The sequence below is a fragment of the Erpetoichthys calabaricus genome, chromosome 7 (assembly GCF_900747795.2).
Source record: "Erpetoichthys calabaricus chromosome 7, fErpCal1.3, whole genome shotgun sequence".
Classification (NCBI taxonomy): domain Eukaryota; kingdom Metazoa; phylum Chordata; class Cladistia; order Polypteriformes; family Polypteridae; genus Erpetoichthys; species Erpetoichthys calabaricus.
This window is the reverse complement of record NC_041400.2, coordinates 31,705,849-31,730,624: the sequence shown is the minus strand read 5'-3', so window position 1 is coordinate 31,730,624 and position 24,776 is coordinate 31,705,849. Positions and strand designations below refer to the sequence as shown.

The 24,776-nt window shown below is 37.6% G+C and overlaps 1 protein-coding gene across 15 annotated transcripts in view; it reads left to right on the top strand.

Annotated features, from left to right (window-relative positions):
• Nucleotides 1-20,988, top strand: part of LOC114654357 (selenocysteine insertion sequence-binding protein 2-like) — a 198,279-nt gene extending 177,291 nt beyond the window's left edge. For all 15 annotated transcript variants that reach the window (XM_051929711.1, XM_051929715.1, XM_051929717.1 and 12 more), the window contains 6 exons: nucleotides 1,689-1,815; nucleotides 4,586-4,694; nucleotides 8,707-8,927; nucleotides 9,985-10,139; nucleotides 17,218-17,398; nucleotides 20,607-20,988. In XM_051929711.1, coding sequence (XP_051785671.1) covers nucleotides 1,689-1,815; nucleotides 4,586-4,694; nucleotides 8,707-8,927; nucleotides 9,985-10,139; nucleotides 17,218-17,398; nucleotides 20,607-20,731 — 918 coding nt within the window. In that variant the 3' untranslated portion in view covers nucleotides 20,732-20,988. The remainder of the gene's footprint in view (nucleotides 1-1,688; nucleotides 1,816-4,585; nucleotides 4,695-8,706; nucleotides 8,928-9,984; nucleotides 10,140-17,217; nucleotides 17,399-20,606) is intronic.
• Nucleotides 20,989-24,776: the final 3,788 nt, after the last annotated feature.

The following is a 24,776-nucleotide window of genomic DNA, read 5'->3' as shown; positions in this document are numbered from 1 at the left end:
ACAGGGGCTTGTAACACTTGTTGGGATATCAATAACAATGAGTGTCACAATTCAGCAGATCAACAAATTCAAATGAGTTACAAAGAAAAGCTTCATCACAACAGGGTAACTCAGCCAAAAGCTGGACTTGAGTTCTGCGGGTTAATCTACAAAAAGGCTGGGATAGATCAGTCCAGTGGTGCTCTGTTCTGACTTTATTGGGCTTTAGCACGACTGTAACGGGAATAGTTGAAAATTACAGATTCATCTACAGATCTTATTGGCAAATGTCAAACTTGTTCAGTTTAATACAATGTAAATACAGTGTAAAAAACTGAAACATTATCCAAACCATTTCATCTCTCTATTATAAAAAAAATCTTGGGAGGGAGACGAGACGTGATCTTCTCGGAAGACAATTTGGCGTCCCGCGAGAGACGCTTTCGCGTCATGTGAGACAGGGCAGTGAGACAACATTTAAAACAAGTTCACGGAGATCTAACCTAGCAGTTGTTGGAATGCTTTTGGCAGACACGCTTCATGTGCTCACAGCTCTTAAAACAATGACAAGTGAGAAGCAGAACACGCAGCTCACCAGGAGCAGCAGCAGCAAGCCAGCAGATGATCCGACCACTTCTCCTTAGCGTGCGTTCAGCAACCCATCCCCCCTTTCACAACGCGAGCGGCAGAGATGCAAAGTGGCAAAAGGACAGCTGCTCTACAGGCTTTTAAATGATCGATGTGCAGTGCGACAAGCAGAACACAGAGCTCGCCAGCAGCAGCAGCAAGACAACATGATCTGACGGCTTCTCCTTAGCATGCATTCAACCGCCCCCCCTTCATAATGCGAGCAGCGTTATACATCCTGCTAGAAAGAGATTTAACCACTCCCAGGGCCGGAAATAAAGGACAAGTATTGTTTTTACAAAAGTTTTAAAGTAATAGTGAAAATAATGCATATGTAACAATTACCATGAAAATATTAATCTCTTTAAATTGTATATCCGGTAAAACAAACCCGGGGGTGGGCAAGCGAAGCAAGTAGGGGGCAGAGCCCCCTAGTTTTAATAGAAATAATCAATATAATGTACAGTTTTACAAGAGAGAGATTGTTTATGAATTCACTTTACAATTATTTGCTTTGAGATGCAATAAATCATCTGGTGCCTTACTACCATTGTAGAAGAAATGGCAGGCTAATTTGTTGGTAAAAATTGAGTGTACTTACAGGATAATTTTGTACAGTATCTAATCTTATTAGTGATACTATTTACAATGGATGAAAACACATTAAAACTCTCAGGATGCACTCACTGTTGCTAAAAGCAGATCAGAATTTGTTGTGACATAGCTCATGCTGAGGTTGAGGGTGCAGTGTATTCTCAGATGGTGTTGAGTGTGATAAACATATTTTTAATATTACATTTCTTTCGTTTAATCTTTGATGCCATTTTTACATAGGCACATAGAGAATTTTCTCATCTATTTAAACCGTGGCTATTTCTGATAAAAACATTAAAATGTGTGCTTAAATGAATAAACTTTTTTAAGTAATTTGGTTCCTTTAATTCATGTTAGTCCACCAACTATAGACTTTGTCTGAACTTCCATTGCAGCATTATTTGTATTTAAATTTAAAAAATAATGTGCTTGTTGAATAATAATGTGCATTCTAAAAATATTGGTTCTTTTACATTTCTTTTTTGTAGATAATTTTAAAGGAGAGAGAAGAAAGGAAGCAGCGTCGCTTGTATGAAGAACAAGGAATATTTTTTCCTGCTGAAGATGAAAATGATGTTTCTAAGGATGTCTGTTTTGATTTACCTCACGAAGAAGGTAATGGTCTCTGGATTTCTTTAGGCAAGACTGTCTTAACCCAGATTTTTGGTGTAGTGTAAATATTAGCTAAAGAAGGGTTATTTCCGTTATATTTTAGTATAATAAATATAACACAGAAGAATGGTTTTCTACAAATGCAGTTAACTTTTGGTTAAATGGGGTAATAACAGTGGAGAACAGGTCATTTAGCATTTGAAAACCATGTGTTTTTTTAATATATAAAATTCACAGGTTGTATTTTCACAAACTCAAAAGATAATCAAGAATTTTATGTGTTGAAAATTTTCACATAATGTTACCTAAATATGTTTTGCATAATATTGTATGCTACTGTGACAAAGTCTTAATTTCTTAAAATGTATAGAAGTGTTACTCATAAAAACATCTACCGTGTTTATTCCATGGGTTTCTAGAGGGCTTAAATCATGGTCAAAAGGTAGAAATTCAATTTTATTGTACTATTTTGTTACTACCAATATATTTTCTTGCTGCATAAACATTTGGTGTTTGAATCCATTTTCAGTCAAAAGTGAAAATATGGCAACAATTTTGAGTATCAGGCATGTTTATCTATACTTGCATACCTGCACTGCCTGTTTGTATAAGATAATTGTCTTTCAACAGGAAGAGCCAAAGTCTGATACTGGGTTTTGTTTTCATGCATGGCACTCTAAATGACACTAAGTTTTAAGCCAAACAGTAATTTCACTAAAGAAAGAAAAAGTTACAGTGGTGCAAACTATCTGGAGGTAAACAAAACACTGCATTGCACACAGGCTTCAGAATTGAATATATTTTAGCATTGGCCTAACTTTTTAAAGTTCCGTGATTTCCATTATTATTAATTTCATCCATCCATCCATCCATTTTCCAACCTGCTGAATCCGAACACACGGCAGGGTGCCAACCCACTGCAGTATTAATTTAATTTATTTCCTTAATCTAACATGGTTATTTATGTTTCTTTAATACATCTCTCTATTATATAAAAAAATCCTTCGACGCGATGAGACTTTTTGGAAGAGAGATTTTTCCAAGTCACGCGAGACTACACTTTTGCCTTGAGATTTTTTCAATTCACGCCCTTTTCTCAAACATTTTCAAACAAGACCCAGTCCTCAGCTCTTATTCTTGTGAATGCTTTTTATCAGACACACTTCCTGCGCTCTTCAGCTCTTATACATTTTAACGTTTTCTTTACTTTAAGTTCCCAATTAAAGAAGACGTATTACATATATGTCCATTACATGTATGTCTAAATCTTATTGAAGAATTTCATCATGAAGGGTTATCAACATAAAAAATGAGTACACGTGCAATCCTAGCACCAAGAAACAAGGAAGACAAATGAATTAATGCCAAAAATGTTGATTGTTACACATCAAATTGGTTAAATGTGTCCAAAAATGTCGATCAGTTACACGGCAAATTGGTTAAATGTGTATCAATAGACTATGCTGAAACAGTTGGTGGTGATCGTGCGGAAGATGAAAACAACAACTTACAATATCACGAAGAATATCTACAACCATTAACAACGTCCGGTCTTACAACGCACAAATTACTGTAGAAAGAAGGGTGTATCCAAGAAGGGTAATGCAGTACGTCTTCCGTGGATAACATTAGACAATAAAGGAGATCTTGATATGCCATTTGTATTAAAACATTTACAGTTTCCCATTAGAATAGCCTTTGCAAAGACAATTAACAAATCTCAGAGCCAAATATTTGAAAAAATTGTTTTCTTTAATAAAGAGAAAGAAACGAAATTCAATCACGGGCAGTTATACATTGTGTTGATGCATATGTAACAATTCCCATGAAAATAAAAATCTGTGGTGGCACAGTGGGTAGTGCTGCTGCCTCGCAGTTGGGAGACCTGGGGACCTGGGTTTGCTTCCTGGGTCCTCCCTGCGTGGAGTTTGCATGTTCTCCCCGTGTCTGCGTGGGTTTCCTCCGGGCGCTCCGGTTTCCTCCCACAGTCCAAAGACATGCTGGTTAGGTGGATTGGCGATTCTAAATTGGCCCTAGTGTGTGCTTGGTGTTTGTGTGTGTCCTGCGGTGGGTTGGCACCCTGCCCGGGTTTGGTTCCTGCCTTGTGCCCTGTGTTGGCTGGGATTGGCTCCAGCAGACCCCCGTGACCCTGTGTTCGGATTCAGCGGGTTGGAATATGGATGGATGGATAAAAATCTGTTTAAATTGTACTTCTGCATCCCCATACACGAGCAGCAGAACCGCAAAGAGGCTAGTGTGTAGCGCAGGCCAGGGGGTTGGTGAGCAAAGCCCCCTAGTGATTATTTAATGAAAAAGAATATACTGTATACTGTATGTATCCTCACAGAGAGATTATCTAACAGGGAAGCTTAGCAGTCAGCACTCAAAAACATGAGATGTTTCATCAGTATTGTTCATAAACAGTTTCTGAGTGATTAATTATTTTTTGCTTCTATTTTTATGTTATGATTTTAGTAGTGTGCCTTAAATTCCTAGCATGCTAGAGTCTGTCTGTGTGTGTCTGTGTTATGTAACTCCATGTTTATAATAAAAGGCATGGAAAACATTTTTGAAAATACAAAGAAAAATATTTAGTTAGTTATGTTTAACAAAAATTTGAATTGTTACCATTTGGTAAAGGCTTAGTTAATACTTCTCATACTTATATTGTATATAAAAATAGAAACAAATTTTAAGGTAGACATTAGATTTGCAGCAGAAACCTTTTTCAGTAAATTCTTCAGAACATAATCTTTTTCTTTTTTCTCTGAAGAAACAACTGAAACGTGTCTTACAGAACAGTGCGAGACCAAAGAATCTTCTGCTCCAGACAGCCTCACTGCTGCTAGTCATCCTAAAATTCATAGCAGAAGATTCAGAGAGTAAGTGTGATGAATGATTTGTGCCAGATTCTCATGATTTTATTTGTCTCTACGGTGTTTATTTACAACGTGGTGTACTTGGTACCTGGTGTTGCCCCTTTAATTTTATAGTGGGCTAAGGTAAGAAAGCAAACATTTTTGTGTTTTTGTAAATGTTGACTCTTTTGTCAAAGCAGCCTAAAATGCAAGTCTCTCATCTGTCACCTACACTACCACTCCAATAACTATGAATTTTTCTGCTTTCATGAGTCGAATTCTTTTTGTGTATGATTGGATTCTACAATTGCCATTACTCCTTGTGGGATTAGAGCCATTAACACTACTTCTTTGTATTTCCTTGTCTAGTGTGGTTTTAACAACTAGATGTTTAATCCCATATTAATAAACTAGATGGATTGTTGAATACCTGACTCCATTAAACATGGAAAGCATCTACAGTAGGGGGGCTAGTTCACTGACATCGCTGCAATTTAATGCCAGTGTTGGTATTCAGTAATTTTATAAAGATGATTCAAAGTTGATTAATTCAGTGTTACAGTAATCCCTCACCTATCGCGGGGGTTACGTTCCAGAGCCATCCGCGAAGTAGCGACCTATATTTATTTTATTATTTATACATATTTTAAGGCTTTATAAACACTCTTATAAACCTTTCTCACTCTCTTGTTAACCTTTCCCACACTCTTATAAACACTTCCTATGCTCTTAAACACTTTCTGCATTCTTAAACACCGCAGACCAACACTGCACGCAGCGATCAGATGTCGATGTGTCTGCACTCGCTTTGTGAAGGGGGGCAGCTGAACTCACGCTGAGCAGAAATGGACTTTGTGCTGCTTCTGCCAAAATGCCTGCTTGTCGCTCTGCGGGTTCGGAAGGATGAGGAGGAGTGGGGGTGTGTGGGGGCTGAACGCACATTCGCTCAAACCCCCCTCCCCGGAGGCGCAGTATGCTCCTGCCACTTCGCATTGTCAAGGGGATGGGGAGCTGAATGAACGCTAAGGAGAAGTAGACTTTGTGCTGGCTTTGTGTTGCTTGTCGCTCTGCCTGTCAATAATTTAAAAGCCTGTATATCACCAATTTTCCTGTCTCACTGTCTTGTCTTGCATGAAGTTAAAATGTTTTATAATAGTAAGATGTTACTCATATCCTTAGCCCGACATCCACATATAAAACACACTTTGTTAACACATATGATAAGTTTACATGTGTTTAAAGCATGTGGGATGGGTATTTTAAGGCTTAAACTATAAAAATGTTTATTTATATGGTCTTTCTATATCGCGGATTTTCTCCTGTTGCTGATGGGTCTGGAACATAACTTACGCGATAGGCGGGCAATCACTTGTATTTAAAAACCCGCAAAGTCGTGAATCCGTGAAAATTGAACCGCGAAGTAGCGATTGATTACTGTAATTTAAAATTACTTCAAATCATGATGCTGTATTAACATGAAAGCCTAAAATTATATTTGCCTCGTCATAAAATGGACTTGAAAAATATCTACCATCAAGAGATAGTAAAAGTTACTAATGGTGTTCACAGTCATTCACTTTCTGCCATATTCTGATCAGTGATTTGGCATGCACTAAAAAAATAATTGTTTCATCATGGCTTATCTCTACCACATTTGGTAGCAATACTGAGTGCAGGTGTGTGATAGTGTTGGCTTTTTTTGAAAATGTAAGGTTTCGCCTTGATTAAAATGTAGTGGTATCAGGTTGCTTCAGAGTTATTGTCTGCATGCTCCACAAACATGCATTAGGCCACCACTGTCCTTGCTTACTGGCCTAAATCTCGGTTTATTGGTTATGTATAATATTACATCACAGGCTAGTAGGTGCTGGTGAATGAAACAGCAGTTTCCTTTCTCATACAGTTTTGTTAAATTAATGCTAAACTTTGTTTTGCATTTGATTGAGCAACCACAAAATTCACTAAAGAGGTGTTGGGGAGTTTGGGATGGAGATCCCATCTGCACCCATAAGATTCTCTGAAAAAGATCTACATGAAAATAAATGAAGCAAACTTCATTTTAGAAATTAAACATGACTAAACAAAAAACAATGACAAGACAAAATTATGTACTCTTAGATAAAAACAATACTTCATCCAGACAATAAAATTGTTATTCAGATTAGTTGAGAAAAAAATGCTGTACCTGCAGTCATAGATGAGAACCCTTTCTGGCCAGTACCGAACTTTGTGTGTTTGATAATGGTGTCAACCCATCAGCCCAATTATACATCTGCTTTTGATAGGACCTGTAGTTCCTGATTTTTACTTTTGTGGATACTAATACATGAAAGGCTCTCTTTAAACTTTCAGTTGCCTTATTGTTGCATACTGTTTTAATTATCCAGCTTTGGAAAATCAAAGATTTAATATTTGCTCATCCAACAAAGTCTATAGAGTCATTTCTAAAGTTTCGATCATGCATTGAATTAGAGGTCTGAATTTCCACAGACCTGAATGACGATTTTGTTGCAAAGTACCAAATTTAAGAGTTGTGAGCGGATATAGGCGGCTAGACTGTATTCATCAAGTCGGGAGAACAGTCAGAGCTCAGGGGAAAATAGCTTCTTAAAAAATAAAAAAAATAAAAAACTATGTATATAGTGGGATAGGAAAATACGCCTGTTTCTACAATAAAGAAGCAATAGTCATGTATAATTTAGGAAAGATTGCTGCATCAGGAAGTAAATTACTTGCTATTATAAGGAACCAAGAATTTTGCCCTGCTTGATTGGATTTTTCTGGATAATGTCCTTAAACTGAAGCATACTTGAGACTGTGATTCAGAATTTAGTTAATCTACTTTTGTTTTTCAGTTACAAGCTTCAAGATCTGGGTATATTTAAAAGCACAGCCAAAATAACATCTAAGAGAAAATATTCTTAAAGTTCTTGATACTAATAATATAAGGAGATAATTGTTCATGATTCTGATGGGTCTTTATTTGCTTACACAAAAGTGAGAAGGGCTGCTTTGAAGAAAGGGGCAGCACAGGCCACTGTTTCTTAAAATGTCCCCTACAAATAAAAACAAATTTTACAGTTAGAATGCTAAAATATGCAAGACAGTTCAATATACAGTGGCTAATATAGTTGGGAGTGCAAGTAAGAATTTCACCATGCTTTGTACGTGTTACAGTACTGCTGCCAAGTACTCTTAAAAAATACATGTGAATGTCACCTAGATTGTTAGCTATAATATTACTAAAATCTAATCAACAAGAGGTGTTGGGAAACCTTTCAAACTTGCACCTAAAAGGGGAATTCTACAGAGCTGATTTCGTAAGGGCCAAAAGATTATTACAGGTCTTTAACATTTGTCAACTCTAATGAAGGTTTGGATGCCTATGGAAAACCATAAAATCTAGTATTGTAGTTTTATGGAATTAAACATGTACCCATATTTCATATTCCAATGTCAGCAGATGTGCTACAGACTATGATCGCTCAAAGACGACCCCTTGACATGAACAACAGAAGAAAAAAAATTGACACTACATAGTGAATCATAATGTATAATGAAAGATTGTCAGTGCATGAAATAACAGATACTGTAGTGATCTACGGAATGTATTCTTCATGTGCAATTACATAAGAGCAAGGTCTGATTTTAGGGTCAGTATTGTCATGTGTACTGTGAAATTCTCACTTGCATGTGTTAATCTAAAACATTTTTTTTCTTTTTTTTAATGACTGTGAAAGTGTGGGCCATATTGATTACATCCTTCACCTATATACCAGACAAGTATTTTGCTGGTTTGATTTGGTATCTGCAATAGTCAATCCAATTTTTTTAATAACTACAGGGGGACAATTTGTTTGGTCTCATAAACCTGGAACATTCTCCTTCCTATGTACACTCCTTGAACAAATATATAAATAAAAAGGATGATATTATTTTATTGCTAAATTTTACTGTGATTAATTTCAAATAATGTATTAAAAATGGGGTTATATTTGTATTTTCATGCCTGTCTTTTCCAATTGATCCAACTTAGATACTGCAGCCAAGTCCTCAATAAAGATGTTGATGAATGTGTAATAAGTCTCTTGAAAGAGCTGGTTCGATTTCAAGATCGTCTCTATCAAAAAGACCCAATGAAAGCCAAGATCAAAAGAAGACTTGTTATGGGTCTTCGTGAAGTACTCAAACATCTGAAACTAAAAAAAGTGAAGTGTGTAATTATCTCTCCAAACTGTGAAAAAATACAGTCCAAAGGTGAGTTTATAGGTATTACAGAATTTAGCAATTCTACAACTAGTGGAAAGTGAAAACAGAATACAGTGAGAATCACCCTATGAAGCTGAGATTTGGGTAGAAGAATAATTTCTGTATGTTAAGATCATGATCACACAAAGTGGTGTGACTGGTTTTTATGCAACATAGAGTGGCAGTGTTAACAACATAGTAACATTAATATTGAGTGTCACTTTGTCATGCTGCAATACAGCCCTGCACTCTGGCATTCACATACTGTCATACAGATGACTTCCAGTGGAATGCGAGTCCATGCCCTTTTGACATGGAAGCACAGATGGTCAAGATTTGTTGCCAGAGACTTGGTGTTGGAGATGTGCCATCCAAGCCATTCGCATACATGTTTGATTGGGGATAGAGGAGAGAGCATTCTTGCCAGGGGAGTTGATGAATAATCTGTAGAGCATGTTAGGCTGTACGGGTGGAATGTTCAGCAGGTGTTTTCTTTCTGAAAGAACACCTCTGTCATTTTATGTAAGAGTGGGATCAGAAGTGGCTGATATAGGTTGTATTGATCAACATCCCCTCCAGAAATACCGGACACAAAAGGGTATTGTAACATAATAGCATCCCACAACATGGGATGGTTATTTCGTGAATTGATTGAGTAACAGGTCAATTTTTTTAATACAAGTGTATGCATGGGTTTTTCATGATAAAAAATTAATTTTTACTCTCAGCCCTTCGTTGTTTTTTCATAACCAAAGTAGTAAAAAATGCAGATTGTGATTTGAACTTTAACCCTGCAAATAGAAACCTGGACTTATCCATCCAACCATTATCCAACCCGTTACATCCCAACACAGGGTCACGGTGGTCCGCTGGAGCCAATCCCAGCCAAAATTGACCACACCATTACAAAATATTATTTTTTGCCACTTTCCATTGGAATGAGCCATATATTGAGTATTTTGCAGTTTTGAGGATAAGAAAACAAATTATGTTTTGGATTATTCAATTGCATTCATAAAAAATTGTGAAATTTATTTTTGATTTGTAATTTTATTACATTTTTTAGGTGGGCTAGATGAAGCACTGCAGACTATTATCAGCACTTGCATGGAGCAGAGTGTCCCATTTGTATTTGCTCTGAACCGCAAAGCTCTTGGCCACTGTGTAAATAAAGCCGTTCCTGTGAGTGTAGTGGGCATTTTCAATTATGATGGCGCTCAGGTTAGTGTGTTTACGAATATATAAAATCTTTTTTTTACTTTTGTGTCCATGATGTGTCTAGCATGAAATTTCCTAGGCCCCATTTTATTTCTCTGTGTAGCATTTGCTTGTTCATCCCTCTTCGTGTTACTCTCCTCTGAAGACAACTGCTGTTCAAAAGACTTGTTCTTAATTTAATTTTTACCTCTTTTTGTCTAACTTGGAGAGGTGGATGTTGTTTGAGTGTGCTCTGTAATAGGCCATTATCCTACAAGGTGGTTTACTTGTTATTCTCTTGGTTCTTTGGATTGTTATTGGCTGCCTGTCCTCATCTTCTAGAATAGATGTAAATAAAAAGTAGGGACTAATCCTGTGGAGACTGAGAGTCTCTACCTGAACCGAGTGAAAAGAATGTGGTACTTGGAGAAGAAAGAACACACTACCAAATTAAGATGGTGCTCTACATTTTTCCTGGCTGGTATGGGGATGTTGAAACGCAGGGATTTCAGTTCTCTGCATACTTTTTCCCCCTCCACTCTTTTAGTCCTATAAGAATACATTACAGTAAGTATGGTATAGATCAACTGAGCATTTCATAAGTTACATAATATTTTATAGCAAATAAATTCTGCATATTTGTCAACCTGATTAGAATGTTAGAGACACATTATGTATGGCTTAAGGTAATAAATCTGTTGTCGGTGCAATATCCTGAGAAGCTGGTCAATGTTTTCATAATGTCTCCTTTGGACTACTGCACCTCACTGCTTATTGGTCTGCCCTAAAAGATCATCTATCTATCTATCTATCTATCTATCTATCTATCTATCTATCTATCTATCTATCTATCTATCTATCTATCTATCTATCTATCAATCAAGTTACCAACGGGGGCGGTACTGCCCACCAGTGGACGCTGAAGAAATCAAAGGGGGGCATTTCTGGTCCAAGACCAATTAAGGGGGTGTTGAGGTCCAGCCGCCGCCCCCAAGGGGCAATACAAGAATGCACTGAAAAGTTTGATTAATACTAAAAATCATCGAACGCATGTTTCAACCAATCATTCTAAATGTCCATTAAGAAAGACCTGTCCGTATTAAACAGTAGGTATTGGTACGTTATATTCACAAGTTTGCACAAGTCATGCATTCTCAGATCATGCAAGTCCTTAAAAGATTAATACACGTGCAGAGAACCGAATCCATGCATGTTTTGACAGGTTCATTGAACATTACTATAAATACGCGAGAAGTTTTTTTATCAATACCAGATTGTTTCGGAATTCCTTCAAAGCAAGTGTAAACCTAAAATTACAGTGCGGTACCTATAGATAACATTCAAAGGAAAACTTATGTGGACCTACTTATTAAAAACTAGGGGGCTTCACTCACCAACCCCCCTGCCTGCATGCTACACGCCAGCCACTTCACATCTCTGCCACTCGTGTATGTGGATTTCACTTTCACCAAACAACAAATCTTTTAATTCTCACGGATAGGCCTCTTAATTGGGAAGAAACACTACTTTTCCCTAATGGCAACACGGATTAGACGATCTACAAGTCTCCCATCATCATATTTAGCCGAAGGAGGATTTAGCATGGTCAACAATCTATTAACAAAGAAAAGAAACAGATTGTCAATAGTGGGATGCGGCGATTTAAGATTGCCGATGACAAAAATGGCACCAAACATAGAAAAATTAGTGCCATCACACCAAGGTCAGCTCTCTCACTATTAATATTATATTCATTTTTTGATAATATATGTTGTTTTAATCATACTTTGAGCAATACACCAATATTGTTAATATCTTCTAATAAAATAATTTTTAAAATCTGTCCTTGTTTTTCAATATATACGTATAGTATAGTTCACCCAAGGGACACGTGATCAAATCCCTCTTCGAAAAAGTGGGCTCTGACCCAAAAAAGGGTGGGAACCTATGATCTAGAAGTTATAATACATCCAAAATAGTGCTGCATATGTACTTACTAATTAGCAAAAGCATTGCCATGTAGCTCCTTTGCTTTTTACTCTACATTGGTTACCTGTTAAGGAGCGAATCCAGAATGAGATTCTGCTCCTAGTATACAAGTGTCTTACTGCTACTGCACCCAGATATCCTTTGGGGCTGGCTCACTCCATCCACTTCTGTGTCTCTCTGGTCTCCTTCCTCTGACTTTCTGGTTGTCTGTGGTATAGCGGGTCTGTGGCTGTGAAATTAGTGGCTTGTTTTAAATAAATAATTGTGCCCTGAGAATGGCTCCAGTCAGGTGTGCGTAAGTGTATTTTGCTCTGTGATCAATTGGGGAATTGGCTGACTGTGCCACATACATTTGCGGAGGCAGGCGGGTAAGTCAGGCTCCTAAATGATACTGTGGAGGGAGCGGCTCCTCACACCTATACCCAGTTAAGATGCCAAGGATAAAGGAGCCTGCACGGGATAGAAGGGGTGAATAAGATTGGGAAGGAAAAACAGAAGAAAGAGAATGGAAGTTAAAGAATTGAAGAAGAGAGAAAGGCAGGAGTGAGAGAGAGCCGGTGTTGGACAGGAGGAAGCAGGCAGATGGGAATGGAGCCCCAGAGAGGAGCGTGTATGGCCAGTGCTCAGGAGGGGGCTGAGGGGCGACCATGACCCTCAGGAGTGTGCTCGCACTGGGAGGAGCCATTGAGTTGGTAGCGGTGGGAGGTCAGCATGCTTTTGACAGGTGGAGCCATTCGGCAGTGGGGACATGGACCAGTATAAAAGGTTGCCTGCGCCTGTGACTGCAAAGTCCAAAAAGGGCAAGTTGAGGAGACATTAGGTTTACAGGGACACTAGGGCTCTGAATTGGAAAGGACAGTTTCCTGCACTGTGTTTTTTAACTTTTGTTTTAATGGATTATCTATTTGATTGGTTTTAACCTCCACAGACACTGCTTTTTATTGGATTATTTATTTATTGTTTGATGCAATGCACTTGATGAACACTGATTTGTTTTTTGATAGTTTTTGATAAAAGCACTTGTCTCCTTTATGCACATACCCCTGCTTTCTGTGTGAGTATTCTCATCTGTTTAGCTCATCCGGTTACATTATCAATGGTGTTGGGTTCAAGAGGGTCCTAAAACAGAAGTGGGAGTGTGGAGCAAACTCGCACCATCACATTGTCCCATCACAAAACTGTTCACAATGGATGATGGAGCCTTTTGCTGCATTTCCCTGCACTTATGGAACAAACTGCCACAGTTTGCATGGGTCTTCACATTACTGGCTGTTTAAAACCATAGATTGAACACCTTTCTTTCAAAGTGCTTTTAGGGATTTGTTTATTCATTCTGTTATTTGAATTTTCATGTACAATTCTTATTTTAGTATGTTTTAATTATGTATTTTTTTCATAGTAATGTAAAGCACCTAGAGATAACATTGGTTATACTCTTTGCTATGCTATACAAGTAAAATTTAAATATTATTACTAAATATTTGGTTTATAAAACTACATTGAGTGCCTTCCCCATGGAGATTTCATCAAGTCTAATTAAGCAGAGGTAGCAGAAACCCTGGTAATTAAATATGAGCTCAGTGAGTGACTTTTGTTGATTATTTCTCAATGTCAGTGTGGAAAATGTTTTTATAATGTCTCCTTTGGACTACTGCACCTCACTGCTTATTGATCTGCCCTAAAAGATCATCTAGAAGTTATAATACATCCAAAATTGTGCTGCTAAGTTATCTCTACAAGTTGTAGCTAGAAACCCAGTTCTAGACTGGTCTAGAGTTACTTGTGCCTCCTCTTTTGCTGAACTTTACTGGATTTGTCCAGCTACATATAAAGACCAAAATATTTTTGTATGGCACAGTCTCTAATATATAGATATGTACAGGTGGTGGCTTCAGTGTATACGGCATCTTGCCCTGTAAGACACAGTGTAGCGACAACGCACTTGGAGTTTTCTGTTTCTCCTCTTATGTGAGCAAACCAATACTGAAAGAGAAATTGTATGTTATAGCTTTAAGGGCTCGTTTATACTTCATGCTCTGAAAGCATACGCGCCCGCATCATGGCTGCCACGTGTTCTCAGCATTCATTTGATGCGTCTTCTGAGCAGGTCCTTTGAAATTAACGAGACGTGTGCATGAGTTGCAGTATCAGCTAAAAGTCGGGGGGGGCGCAGTGTACTAAAAGTTGGAACGTGACGTCAGAGTCTCTGTTTACTATCTACATGTGACAGAAAGCTTTGCGGATCCTACGAGATCGATGTTTGATAAATGGTTCGATGTGAAGCAAAATGCCGACATACAGATGTATTCATGGTGCTTTTATATTCAAACGTCGCATATTCCCGATCGTAATGACACAATACATTTTAAAAGTCTCGCATACCGTATTCTGTGCTGTCTTTTTGTCTAGGGCTTCCATCCGGTCCTGACAGCAGCGGATGGCCAGCTATAGATCGCCACATCGAGCACATTAAATGTATGATATTCTAACTCTGCACATTTAGAATCCTTAGATTTATACTTGATATCACTTTCATGATGAAATGCATTAAAGTATGTATGTTACATGTTACAGATAAATTGTTAATTTCGTTTAAATAATGAATACTGTTAATAATTACACACATGGGGGTTACACGGTGGTGGAGCGTTAGCGCTGCTGTCTTGCAGGGAGTCATGTCGCTGATATTCCCTGCCTGGAGTTCACATGCTCGGTTTCCTTCCAAAGATATGCAGATTTGGTTACACTAAAATTACGCTAGTGTATGTGAGTGGTTGTATTCACCTAGCGATGAGCTGATGCCCCATCTAGGGATTGTTTCTGCCTCATGCCCAATGCTAGCTGAAATGGACAAATCCCTGGACTGATGGATTTAATCATTAAACATCCTTTTCAGAGATATTACGGTAAGGTGTCATCGGAATTTAATGGGTGTTCCAGGCAATTCACAACACAGTGAAGCCGAACCTGTTCTCACCGTGATAATATCTCACACTGCCACCTGGTGCATTCCTCCAGATTTACACAAAGTACGCACGCAAGTATAAACACTACAACGCTTGTGTAGCAGGAGTGTCCACTGCAGCATGCGTCACATCGCGTGAAGTATAAATCCGGACTAAGAGTGCAGATAGCTATTCTGCTGCAGTTTGTAGAGTCCTTCATTGTTTGCTGGTGTGTGTTTAATGGTCTGTTTAAAATGACAGCTGCTAACACAGAAAAAGTTTAAAAAAATAAATAAAAGGCAGGAAAAAATAATCAATATCCTGATTTTTGTAACTGGAATAAGGGTATCCATGAACTTTTTCAAGTCGGGTTTCCGTGAGTAACTGGGTTATTAAAGCGTAAGTAAATGCACTGGTGGAATGTTGTAAACAGGTTGTGTAAATAAACACAAACTGTTAATTAGTTTGATATAATGAGGGGCTTCATCTCTGTAATTTAGTTAATGGAGTGCTGTGACAAGTAAGGAGTTGGAAAGTGAGCTGCTTGGGCCACTTTTTCTTTTAGAATATTTTTCCACATCTGCATATTGTGATTATTGTTGTGCAGGCTCATCCAGGGAGCGACGCCAAGTCTGTTAAATCAGGACATTTGTGTATAGGTCTGGGTAAAAATATCGATTTTCCAATTGTAGTTTTTCTTCTAAACAATTCAATATTGATTTTTAAAGTCTCACTATCGATCTTGTGAATCTCTGTCCAGCTGTATTACTACGGTATATGTAGATATTTGCTTATTTTCGTTTTGGCGTCCAATCCAGTAGATGGCGCTAATGTCCTGTATCTTTAAACTAATTCAAGATTATTTTATGTGTCCAATAGAGGAATAAATTTGGCTAACATTTTGATTGAACGTTGTCTACATGGAGATTCATAACACACAAAAAGGTTATTCAATAATATTTCTTATTTAAGAACCAATATTTGATTGTCCTATAATAATAATATTCACAAGATGATGTAGATGGCATTACATTGTATTAAATCAAGGAGCCGCTACCCGAAGCCTATCCCTCCCCAAAAAGCCCTTAATATGTGTGGACACTGATTTGGTGATACATATGTTAGTTAAATTATGGTGAATTTTGAATGAGTGAGTGCAGTGCAATGATATTTTGTTCCACATCTTCCAAATACTGATGTTAACTGTTCAATACTAATCAAATATTTCTTCTTAAATGTCATTCCATGCTTATGCATATGCTATGAAGTCAATATATAGACACCCTTCAAATAAAGTGTTACTGAAATTTGTCACATTATATTAATGTTCTCTATGCAATTAAGTAATTTCTAAAAAAACCACCACTTCAAATACATCAGTGCATGCTAATTAAGTCAAGATAAAATCAATATGAAGTCAAATTCGGACATTAGTGCTGATATCCAGCCCTATTTGTGTTCATTTCAGTTTCCTTAATAGGGCTTGGAAAGTTGACAATTGGATTTTACTATAAATTGACCTCAAATCTGCTTTACTGTATGCTAGTAGAAATCCTTTTGTTGGTAATGTTAAATAATCTTGCACAATGTGCCGTTGTTTATCTCTGTGTAGGCCATTCAAGGTGTAATAACATCTTCCAAAACGATATTGGGTCATGTCAGATCAACCGATTTTCCAGAAATCCCACGCACTTTGGACTCAAATAAAATCTGAAAAAATACCAGGTGTACCCATGTTATCAGGGAGACACCCTGTAAAATTATTTTGACGTAAGATATCCATCACATATCATTAATGTACCAGCATGAAAAGCCTGAGCTTGCTCAGTGGTTTAGTTCTTGAGCTATGGACTTGTGAAATTTGATGAAGAAGTGAGGCCGGATAAAATTGACAAGCTCCTGTCCTTGGTAAACTGGTTGTATTTTAGAAAGTATTGATCTTACATCAAAAAAAAATACAGGGTGTTTCCTGACTAACATGGGTATACCTGGTCATTTTTCCAGAATTTTTTGAGTCTAAAGTGTGTGGGCCATTGGTTGATTTGACATGGAATGATCCTATTATATGCAAGAACCACTGTCTCCATTTTCCATAATTTGAGGTAATAATTAATATGTTACTGCTGGAATATGTGAAATTTTCTCTCATTTCAATAATTCATCTGTAGGACTATTTTCATAAAATGATTGATCTGTCAACTAAAGCCCGACAAGATTATGAAGAAATGATTTCCAGTTTAGAGAAATGTGAAGATGAAGGACTTGAAGGTGAAGAAAATGACCAAAATCAGTCTGTTGTGGAGGAGAGAAGTCCAGCTCCTCTTTCAGATTTGGATGAACCGGAATACAGTAAGACAATTTATTATTCTAAGTACTCAATATATACTACTAGCCAAAATACCCCGTTTTTTCCTTGAAATGTAAGCAGTTGAATAAGTTGAAGTGGTATAAAGCTAAGCAGTAAATTGCCAGAGGTTATAATAATAAAACTAGGTTAAGGAAACATCCTTCTTCAAGTAACAAGTAATGTGTTGACAACTTGCAGCCTTTTTGCAGTAACTGAAATGAACTGAGCCTTGAAACTTCTTGCAGTCAATTCCTACAGATGTCCTAAGTTTGGTTGATTACTCTGTCTGTATAAAAGCAGTGTTGGAACAAACTGTGCTGCTACACCCTCTGAAGTATTATGTAGAGAATATTGCACTGGAAGGGGTAGTACAGTATACTGCTACCAGAATGGCCACGAAATGGTAATTAACAAAGGGAATATAGATGGGCCATTTTAACTCTTAAATGTTTAGTCCTGCCCTTTAGAGAATTTGCAAAGAAAGCCAAGGTGTCAGTGAGCACAATTTCTTACATTATCAAAAGGAACCTGGAGACTGAAGGACACTCTGGGTTTGGCAGACCCAAAGCCACAACAAATTCAGAAGAAACGTTTCTGAGGATCAGAAGCTTTTGGGATGAGTGCCTCACAGGACAACAGTTTCTTGCATTGCTTAATAGTGGTCCAAGTAAACAAGTGTCATGTTCAACTGTGAAGAGAAGACTTTGAGCTGCAGGTTTGTCAGGTCACGTGGCAGTAAGAAAGCCCTTATTGCAAAAATTGCAAAATAAGAAAAAGAGGCCTACCAGGGCCAGGAACCACCACCTATTGTAGAAAACAAAGAAATTCCATGATATTTTTTTTTGTTATCTCCAGCTGTTTATTTGTCCTATACTTTTATTTCAGAGGACATTGAGACATTTAAACTGTAAATACCAAAAAATGCCAAAATATAGATTTCAATAAATACTGGAGGAATGGGGGTGTTCCAAAACTTTTGACTGGTAGTGTATGTTTATTATATATGGTTCGTAACACTTCATTGGGCAGTTGGCAGCTCTAACATTGTGTTCCCAGGTTCACCCCAGGACTGAACATTTATTTTTAATTCGACATTTCCATTAATTAAACACACTGTCCTTTCCCAGTTTCCGTGTTTCTTGTATTACTCCAGAAATTACTAACTGGCTATTCTCAATGACTGCTGGCAGAGCAGGCACTTGTGTTTGTTAGATGGAGATGAATGTATTGTGTTTAACAAAGAGCAAATATTAAATGACAAGATAATGTGCAGGTTATTTAAGCCATTAGATGTACAAAAGTGGAGAGCTTGATGTTAAGAGTGGTGCCCCTCAGAAGTCCGTGCTGGGCCTGCTCCTATTTTAATGTGCCTAAGTGGCCTGGACAAGAACATAATAAGCTGGTGAAGTTTGCTGATGGTATCAAGCCAGATAGGATGGCAGGTTATCTAGAATGGTTTCAAATACTAAAGAGGATCGGGGACATAAAATAGGCTTGGGCAGATCTGTTGCTGATTTGATTTTATTAAATTTAAATTTTAAGTAATCCACACAGAAAATAGAAAGGTCAGATTTGTGTACACAGTAGGAGGTCTGAAACCTGAAAGTACCCTTATAAGAAGGACTTGGGAGTCGTAGTGGACTTGTCACTATCTACCTCTAGGTGTTGATGCCTGTACGCCTCTACTTCTTGAAACAGCATTTTATAATCTGCTAAATTAAATCCTATCCAAAGGTTCCCCTGGAAGCCACTTGTAGTTCTGATAAATGTTACTGTTTCAAACATGCAAGCTTCAGATGTTTTTCTAGCAAACATTCTTTGGCTTTTCCTTTTGGAAATTATACAGGGTAAGCCAAAATGAAGTACCACATTTGTCAAGGTCATTGCGTGAGGTAGAGGCAGTCGGGTGGGGTGGGGGTCCTTTGATAGGTGATCCCTTGTAGTTTTCAGTCAGCAACATGACTTGGTCCGGTGCACACCATGTTTTCGCTGTCGAAGCATTCTTCAGAAACAACTAATCCATCATCACTGCGCAACACACCTTCCGAACGCATTTCAGCATTCCTCCTAACGGTGACGTCCTAAATTGGAAAATAATTCTTCAGTGGGTGGCTAAATTTAGACAGGCGGGTACAACATTGAACAGAAAATCTCCAGGCTGTCCTCAGACTGTATGAACACCAGAAAACATCCAAACTGTAAGGGCATCGATTTTGCAGTCTCCTAGGCGTTCAGTGCACAAACATGCTTCTGCCGTAGGCATTTCCAACACGTCTTTGAGGAGGATTTTGCATGAGGACCTTAATTTTCGTCCATACAAAATGATGGTAGTGCAGGAAACCACTAGGAGAGCCGTAGAGAGAACATTCTGCAAACCGTTCATTGAGATGCCATCATCATGTACAGTGGCGAGGCACGTTTCCATTTGAATGGTTGCATAAATAAGCAAAACTTTCGCTACTGGGCTGAAACCAATCCTCGTGAACTTCATCAGAGACCCCTGCACAGTGAGCATATTACAGTTTGGTGTGTCGTTGCAGAATTTGGCATTGTAGGGCCTTGCTATTTTGAGGGGGGAGTAATGGTCACTGTCACTTTCAGAACTTTAGATTGAAATGCTAGAGAACTTTTTGCGGCCCCAGCTGGAAGAAATGGATGTGTTGGATGCCTGGTTTCACCAGGATGGAGCAACAGCTCATACGGCATGGAAATCCATGTAAGTTTTGCGGGAGCTTATCTCCCTGTGCTGCAATGTCAGGTGGCCTTCATGTTTGCCTGATCTTGCTCCATGCAATTCCTTTTCGTGGGGCCATCTCAAGTCAAAGGTATACACACACCAACCTCAAAACCTTGAAGCCTTTAAGGACGCTATTTGCCACAAAATACCAGAACAAGTCACGCAAGTGTTCAGAAATCGTCTCGAAGAGTGTATCGCTAATGATGGCCACCATCTTGAAGACATCATTTTTAAAACGGTGGAAAAAAAATCTTTTTGTCATAATGAAATTTATTTCATCCTGTAGCATTTTTGTAGAATAAACATTTGAAATGTGGTACCTCTTTTTGGCTCACCCTGTATGACATGAATCACACCTTCAAATTGTGAACTGAAACAAAAGAAATGGGAGCAAGAAAATGTGCTGTAAAGCTCGTACGTTTTTTTTTTTTAATGTATGATCAAATGTGCTAACTTGGCTGTGTTTCTTGCAGTTAAACTATGGAGGAGAATGCTTGAAAATGACAACAACTACGAGACCTTTAATTTTGAAGAATATCTTGCTTCAAGGACGCTAAATTTGAATTTAACGCAGTCAGAGGACATTGTTGATAGCTGACATTTGACTACATCCTTAAAAGTTATGTGGTTTATTTTTGTAACTTTACTTTTAGTTAACTGTTCATGTCTTGTATTTCAGTCTGTAAAAGAAAAACAAACTCGACAGTGCAGACTGAGGCTGATGAGATTTCTAGCAGCACACAACATGTTTTCTTTTGCATCTCATGTTAAAAGACTTCATTTGGGTTTTGAAATATTAGGTTCCATTTTGGGAATTATTCAGTATCTACACTTAGGTACAAGGCCTTCAGAAGTTTTGACATATAATTTTCATTGTAAAAAAGATTAAATCATGTTTTGAATGAAAGTTTGTTTGTTTTAAAAGTGTCTACTTTATGGATTTGGTCTCATGTTTTATTTTAGTTCAATATCTTCATGTTCTTTTATCGTAGAAGGGTCCTAGGACGACTCTTATTCTCACTTTCAGACTCGTTGGCACGTAGACCTGAATGGAGAACCCCAAATCCCCACTTTAGCCTTTCTAAGTTTATACTCGCCTGCGTGTCCACTTATGGATGCCATTAGAATTGACTGCACCCGTTCTTTTAATCCAGGGGTCCTCAATCCCAGTCCTGGAGGGCCGCAGTGGCTGCAGGTTTTTGTTCTCACCCTGTTGCTTAATTAGAAAGCAATTCTTGCCGATAATTTAATTTCATGGCTTGTTAGTGCTTTAACTCTATGTCAGGTCATTCTCATAGATTTTCTTCCCATTTTTAAGGATATCATCCAAATGATTTCAAGGCTAAAATGGAGGAGTAATTCTCAGTCCTTCACTTTTTTCTCTTCACTTTCCTTCCAAGTATTTAATTAAACCCAAAAGTGCACAATAAATACACAGAGGTGTAAATGGTAACAAGCTAAATGGAGAAATGCTGGTCCGTTTTGTCATTTGCATGTTATTGCTAATTAGGAGCGATTAAAAACCAAGAATACAACTGTTTAAGATTAAAATAAGCAATAAGTGTTCAAAATCTTAACGAGCGAGACCACTAAAGTGATGCAGAAGTGTTACTTGAGCAATAAATGCTTCTTATTAAGCAACTGGGTTGGAGCAAAAACCTGCAGCCACTGCGGCCCTCCAGGACTGTGATTGAGGAGCCGTTTTAATCTATAACTGCAGGCAACAGGATGGCGCACCAGACAAGCAGGTGAGAAGATTTATGCATGATATTTTACCTTATAAGTTTATAAATGTACCCAAAAACAGAAGCAAAATAAAATGACAAAATAATGCAAAACCACCTGGATAGATAGATCACCTAGGAGTCTAGGAACCCAATATGCAGTGATAACCAGGTGGATTTTTGTCTCTGTAAGCAGATTCTTGATGGACTTTTGGGCTTCTCTATTTAGCCTCGATTTTTGTGCACACTTGGATCAGTGGGACAATGTAGTGTAGGTACTGACTCCCCTCTAATATTCAAATCCTGTTTAGGTAGGATTTGTGTCGGATTTTCACTGTAGCTGTTAGCTACGTGCGACTAGCTTGCTCAGTTAATTCTAGTTATCTGTTATACTCGAGTTAAAAACATACATGGCGGAACAGGGTTTCATAGACCTGTTCCTGGTTCTGACCTGGAAAACTGTTCCCAAGTGCATGCTTTATCATGATGTTATATATGAAACAAAGCAAATCACACCATTCTTATGTCAGCTATGAAACAGAATCTCAATTTAATGTTTTCTTTATTTTGTACAAATATTACTGGAGTTAGAATCCTTTAAAAGAATATTACTTCATTAATACTTTTTATTAAAATATTTTTAATTACTTCAGTAATAAGTTTTTTTTGTTAAAATATTTTTAAATAGACACTTCAGGAATAATCGTACATCATAAACAGGAAACTAAAGCCTTTTTGAATCAAATTCATTGGTCAAGAATCCTGTCCTCAATTCAAAACATTTTGAATTGGCTCTGATGATGTCATTCTGCATGAAAACAGAAGATTGAAAAGTACATAGGGAAGTAACATGTACAAAAAAATCAATTAATAAAAAGCTGATCCTGAAGGTGTGAACGTTTGCTGGGCCAATTTTTTTTTTTTATTACAAAAAATTAAGGGAGTATAGTTTTGCATTGTGCTTCACATACACAAGTCCGCAAAATTACGACTCATATAATTGTTTTAGTTGTGATTAGGTATTCTTATTTGCATTCATTAACACGTTAAAAAATGTTTCCAGCATGTTACATTTTACAAGTGCAAAATTGAAAAGAAATGTAATTAATATTTAACAAATTATACAAATTTATTCATGCATACAGTATTTTTCTTAATCAATTTAACATGAACATATTTAGTCCATGTAATATTTTTATACATATATGTGAACATACATTCATTGACTCGTCTTCTCCAGTTTTTATCATTTATTATTTTTTTGATCCAGAATTTTGTTTGGTGGCCCTTTTTGTCCACTTTTTCCAGTACCACTTATTGAGTCCTCCAGCAGTAAAGTTTGCCATCATACGGATATCCCAATGTCCCAGGTACCTTCTTTCTGTGTCCCTGCTCTTCACTTCACCGCTCCAAGAGTTTTAGGGAAAAGTTCCAAATGTAACTTCAAAAAGTGAACTTTGACAAGTGTATTGCAAAAAAAAAAAAAAATCCTTAAAATTAAAGCATCATTTTGGTCTTTATTATTACCTAAAGACTTGCAAATGACTTCTTTGAATGATACCCAGACCTCTCATTCCAGGTCTTTCACACACTATTAAATTCTGCATCAGAAATCAGTTTTCTAATATCAGTTCCAGTAAAAAATTTACTTCATTCATAGCCTCAGACAAACCTAGAAACTTGTGAATCGGTGGTTAGCAGCATTTTACCCGAGTTCACCAAGCTGGGTCTGATGATGTTTTTGGCAGCAAACAAGCTTTTTTCCAGCTGGCTATTCCTTCCGAACCCAATATAAATACTGGTCTCTGTTGTCCCAGTCAAAGAGGAGGAAACAGAAGTGTCTAAGGGCTTCTCGTGCTGCTACCTGCTGCTAAGACTCATCACAGTGTTCAATTCCAGTTCTATTCTGATCATTGGCTTCAGACCTTTTGTAGCCCATATGGGGACGTTCATGCAAATAATGCCTGTGAAATACTGGAGTAAAAATGGAGTACCCAGAAAAAAAAAAACATGCAGTGTCATGACCGAGAGTTAACTGGGCTGGAATTCAAGAGTGCTCACACACCTTCTAAACTCCATCATGAAGCTCTGTGGCTTAATGTGTTGTCTTGCTTGACGTAAACAGTATTCTGCTGGCAAACCTTGTAATGTGGATTATCTTGTTAATGCAACCATGAGGTGTAAAGTGAAGTTATCTTAAGCCGCTGTAGTATTAACATGACTTGTAGCCTGAGGGGATTTCAGACTTAATGACCCCTGCTGCAATGTTAGGAGCTCACTGCTCCTGCCAGCTACACCTGGTGACACATGCGTATTATAAGAACATAGTGAATGAAAAGGTTTGTACGGCACTTTACTATACCGCAGTGTTGGCGATGGATAGTTACTCATCTGCATTAAAAACTAGTTCACTTCAGTTACAAAAAAAAATGCAAGCATTTAAATCAAAGTTAATTGAAATTCAGAAAAATTTGAGGGGGGTGGGTGGTATATGCTCATTTATATCTGTAAAACGTCTGTAAGTTGGGATCGCTGTAGCCCGAGACTCGCCTGGATTCAAATGCTCTGAAACTTTGGGAAAATGCGACTTTTTAGTAATATTGGCACAGCTAATGAAAGGTGTGTGGTCTTTCGGCTGTGAAAATTAAGTTTGAGCAAGTCTTCATTTTTCTAATACTTAGATATTTGAACTGCTTTGAAACTATTGATAAAAGATCCAAATGAAGTTGATCTGGAATTCCTCCAGTAGCCACAGTACTATGGGAGGTATTTTCTGCAAAAATGGAAATTAAAGTTAAAATTATAAAATGAAAATGCAACTTCTCCTTTTCAAAGTCTGCATGCAACAATGCTGCAGAAATTAAATTCAAATGAAATAACCCCATTTGCAGTTTCATTTTCAGCCTGAACTGCAATGGA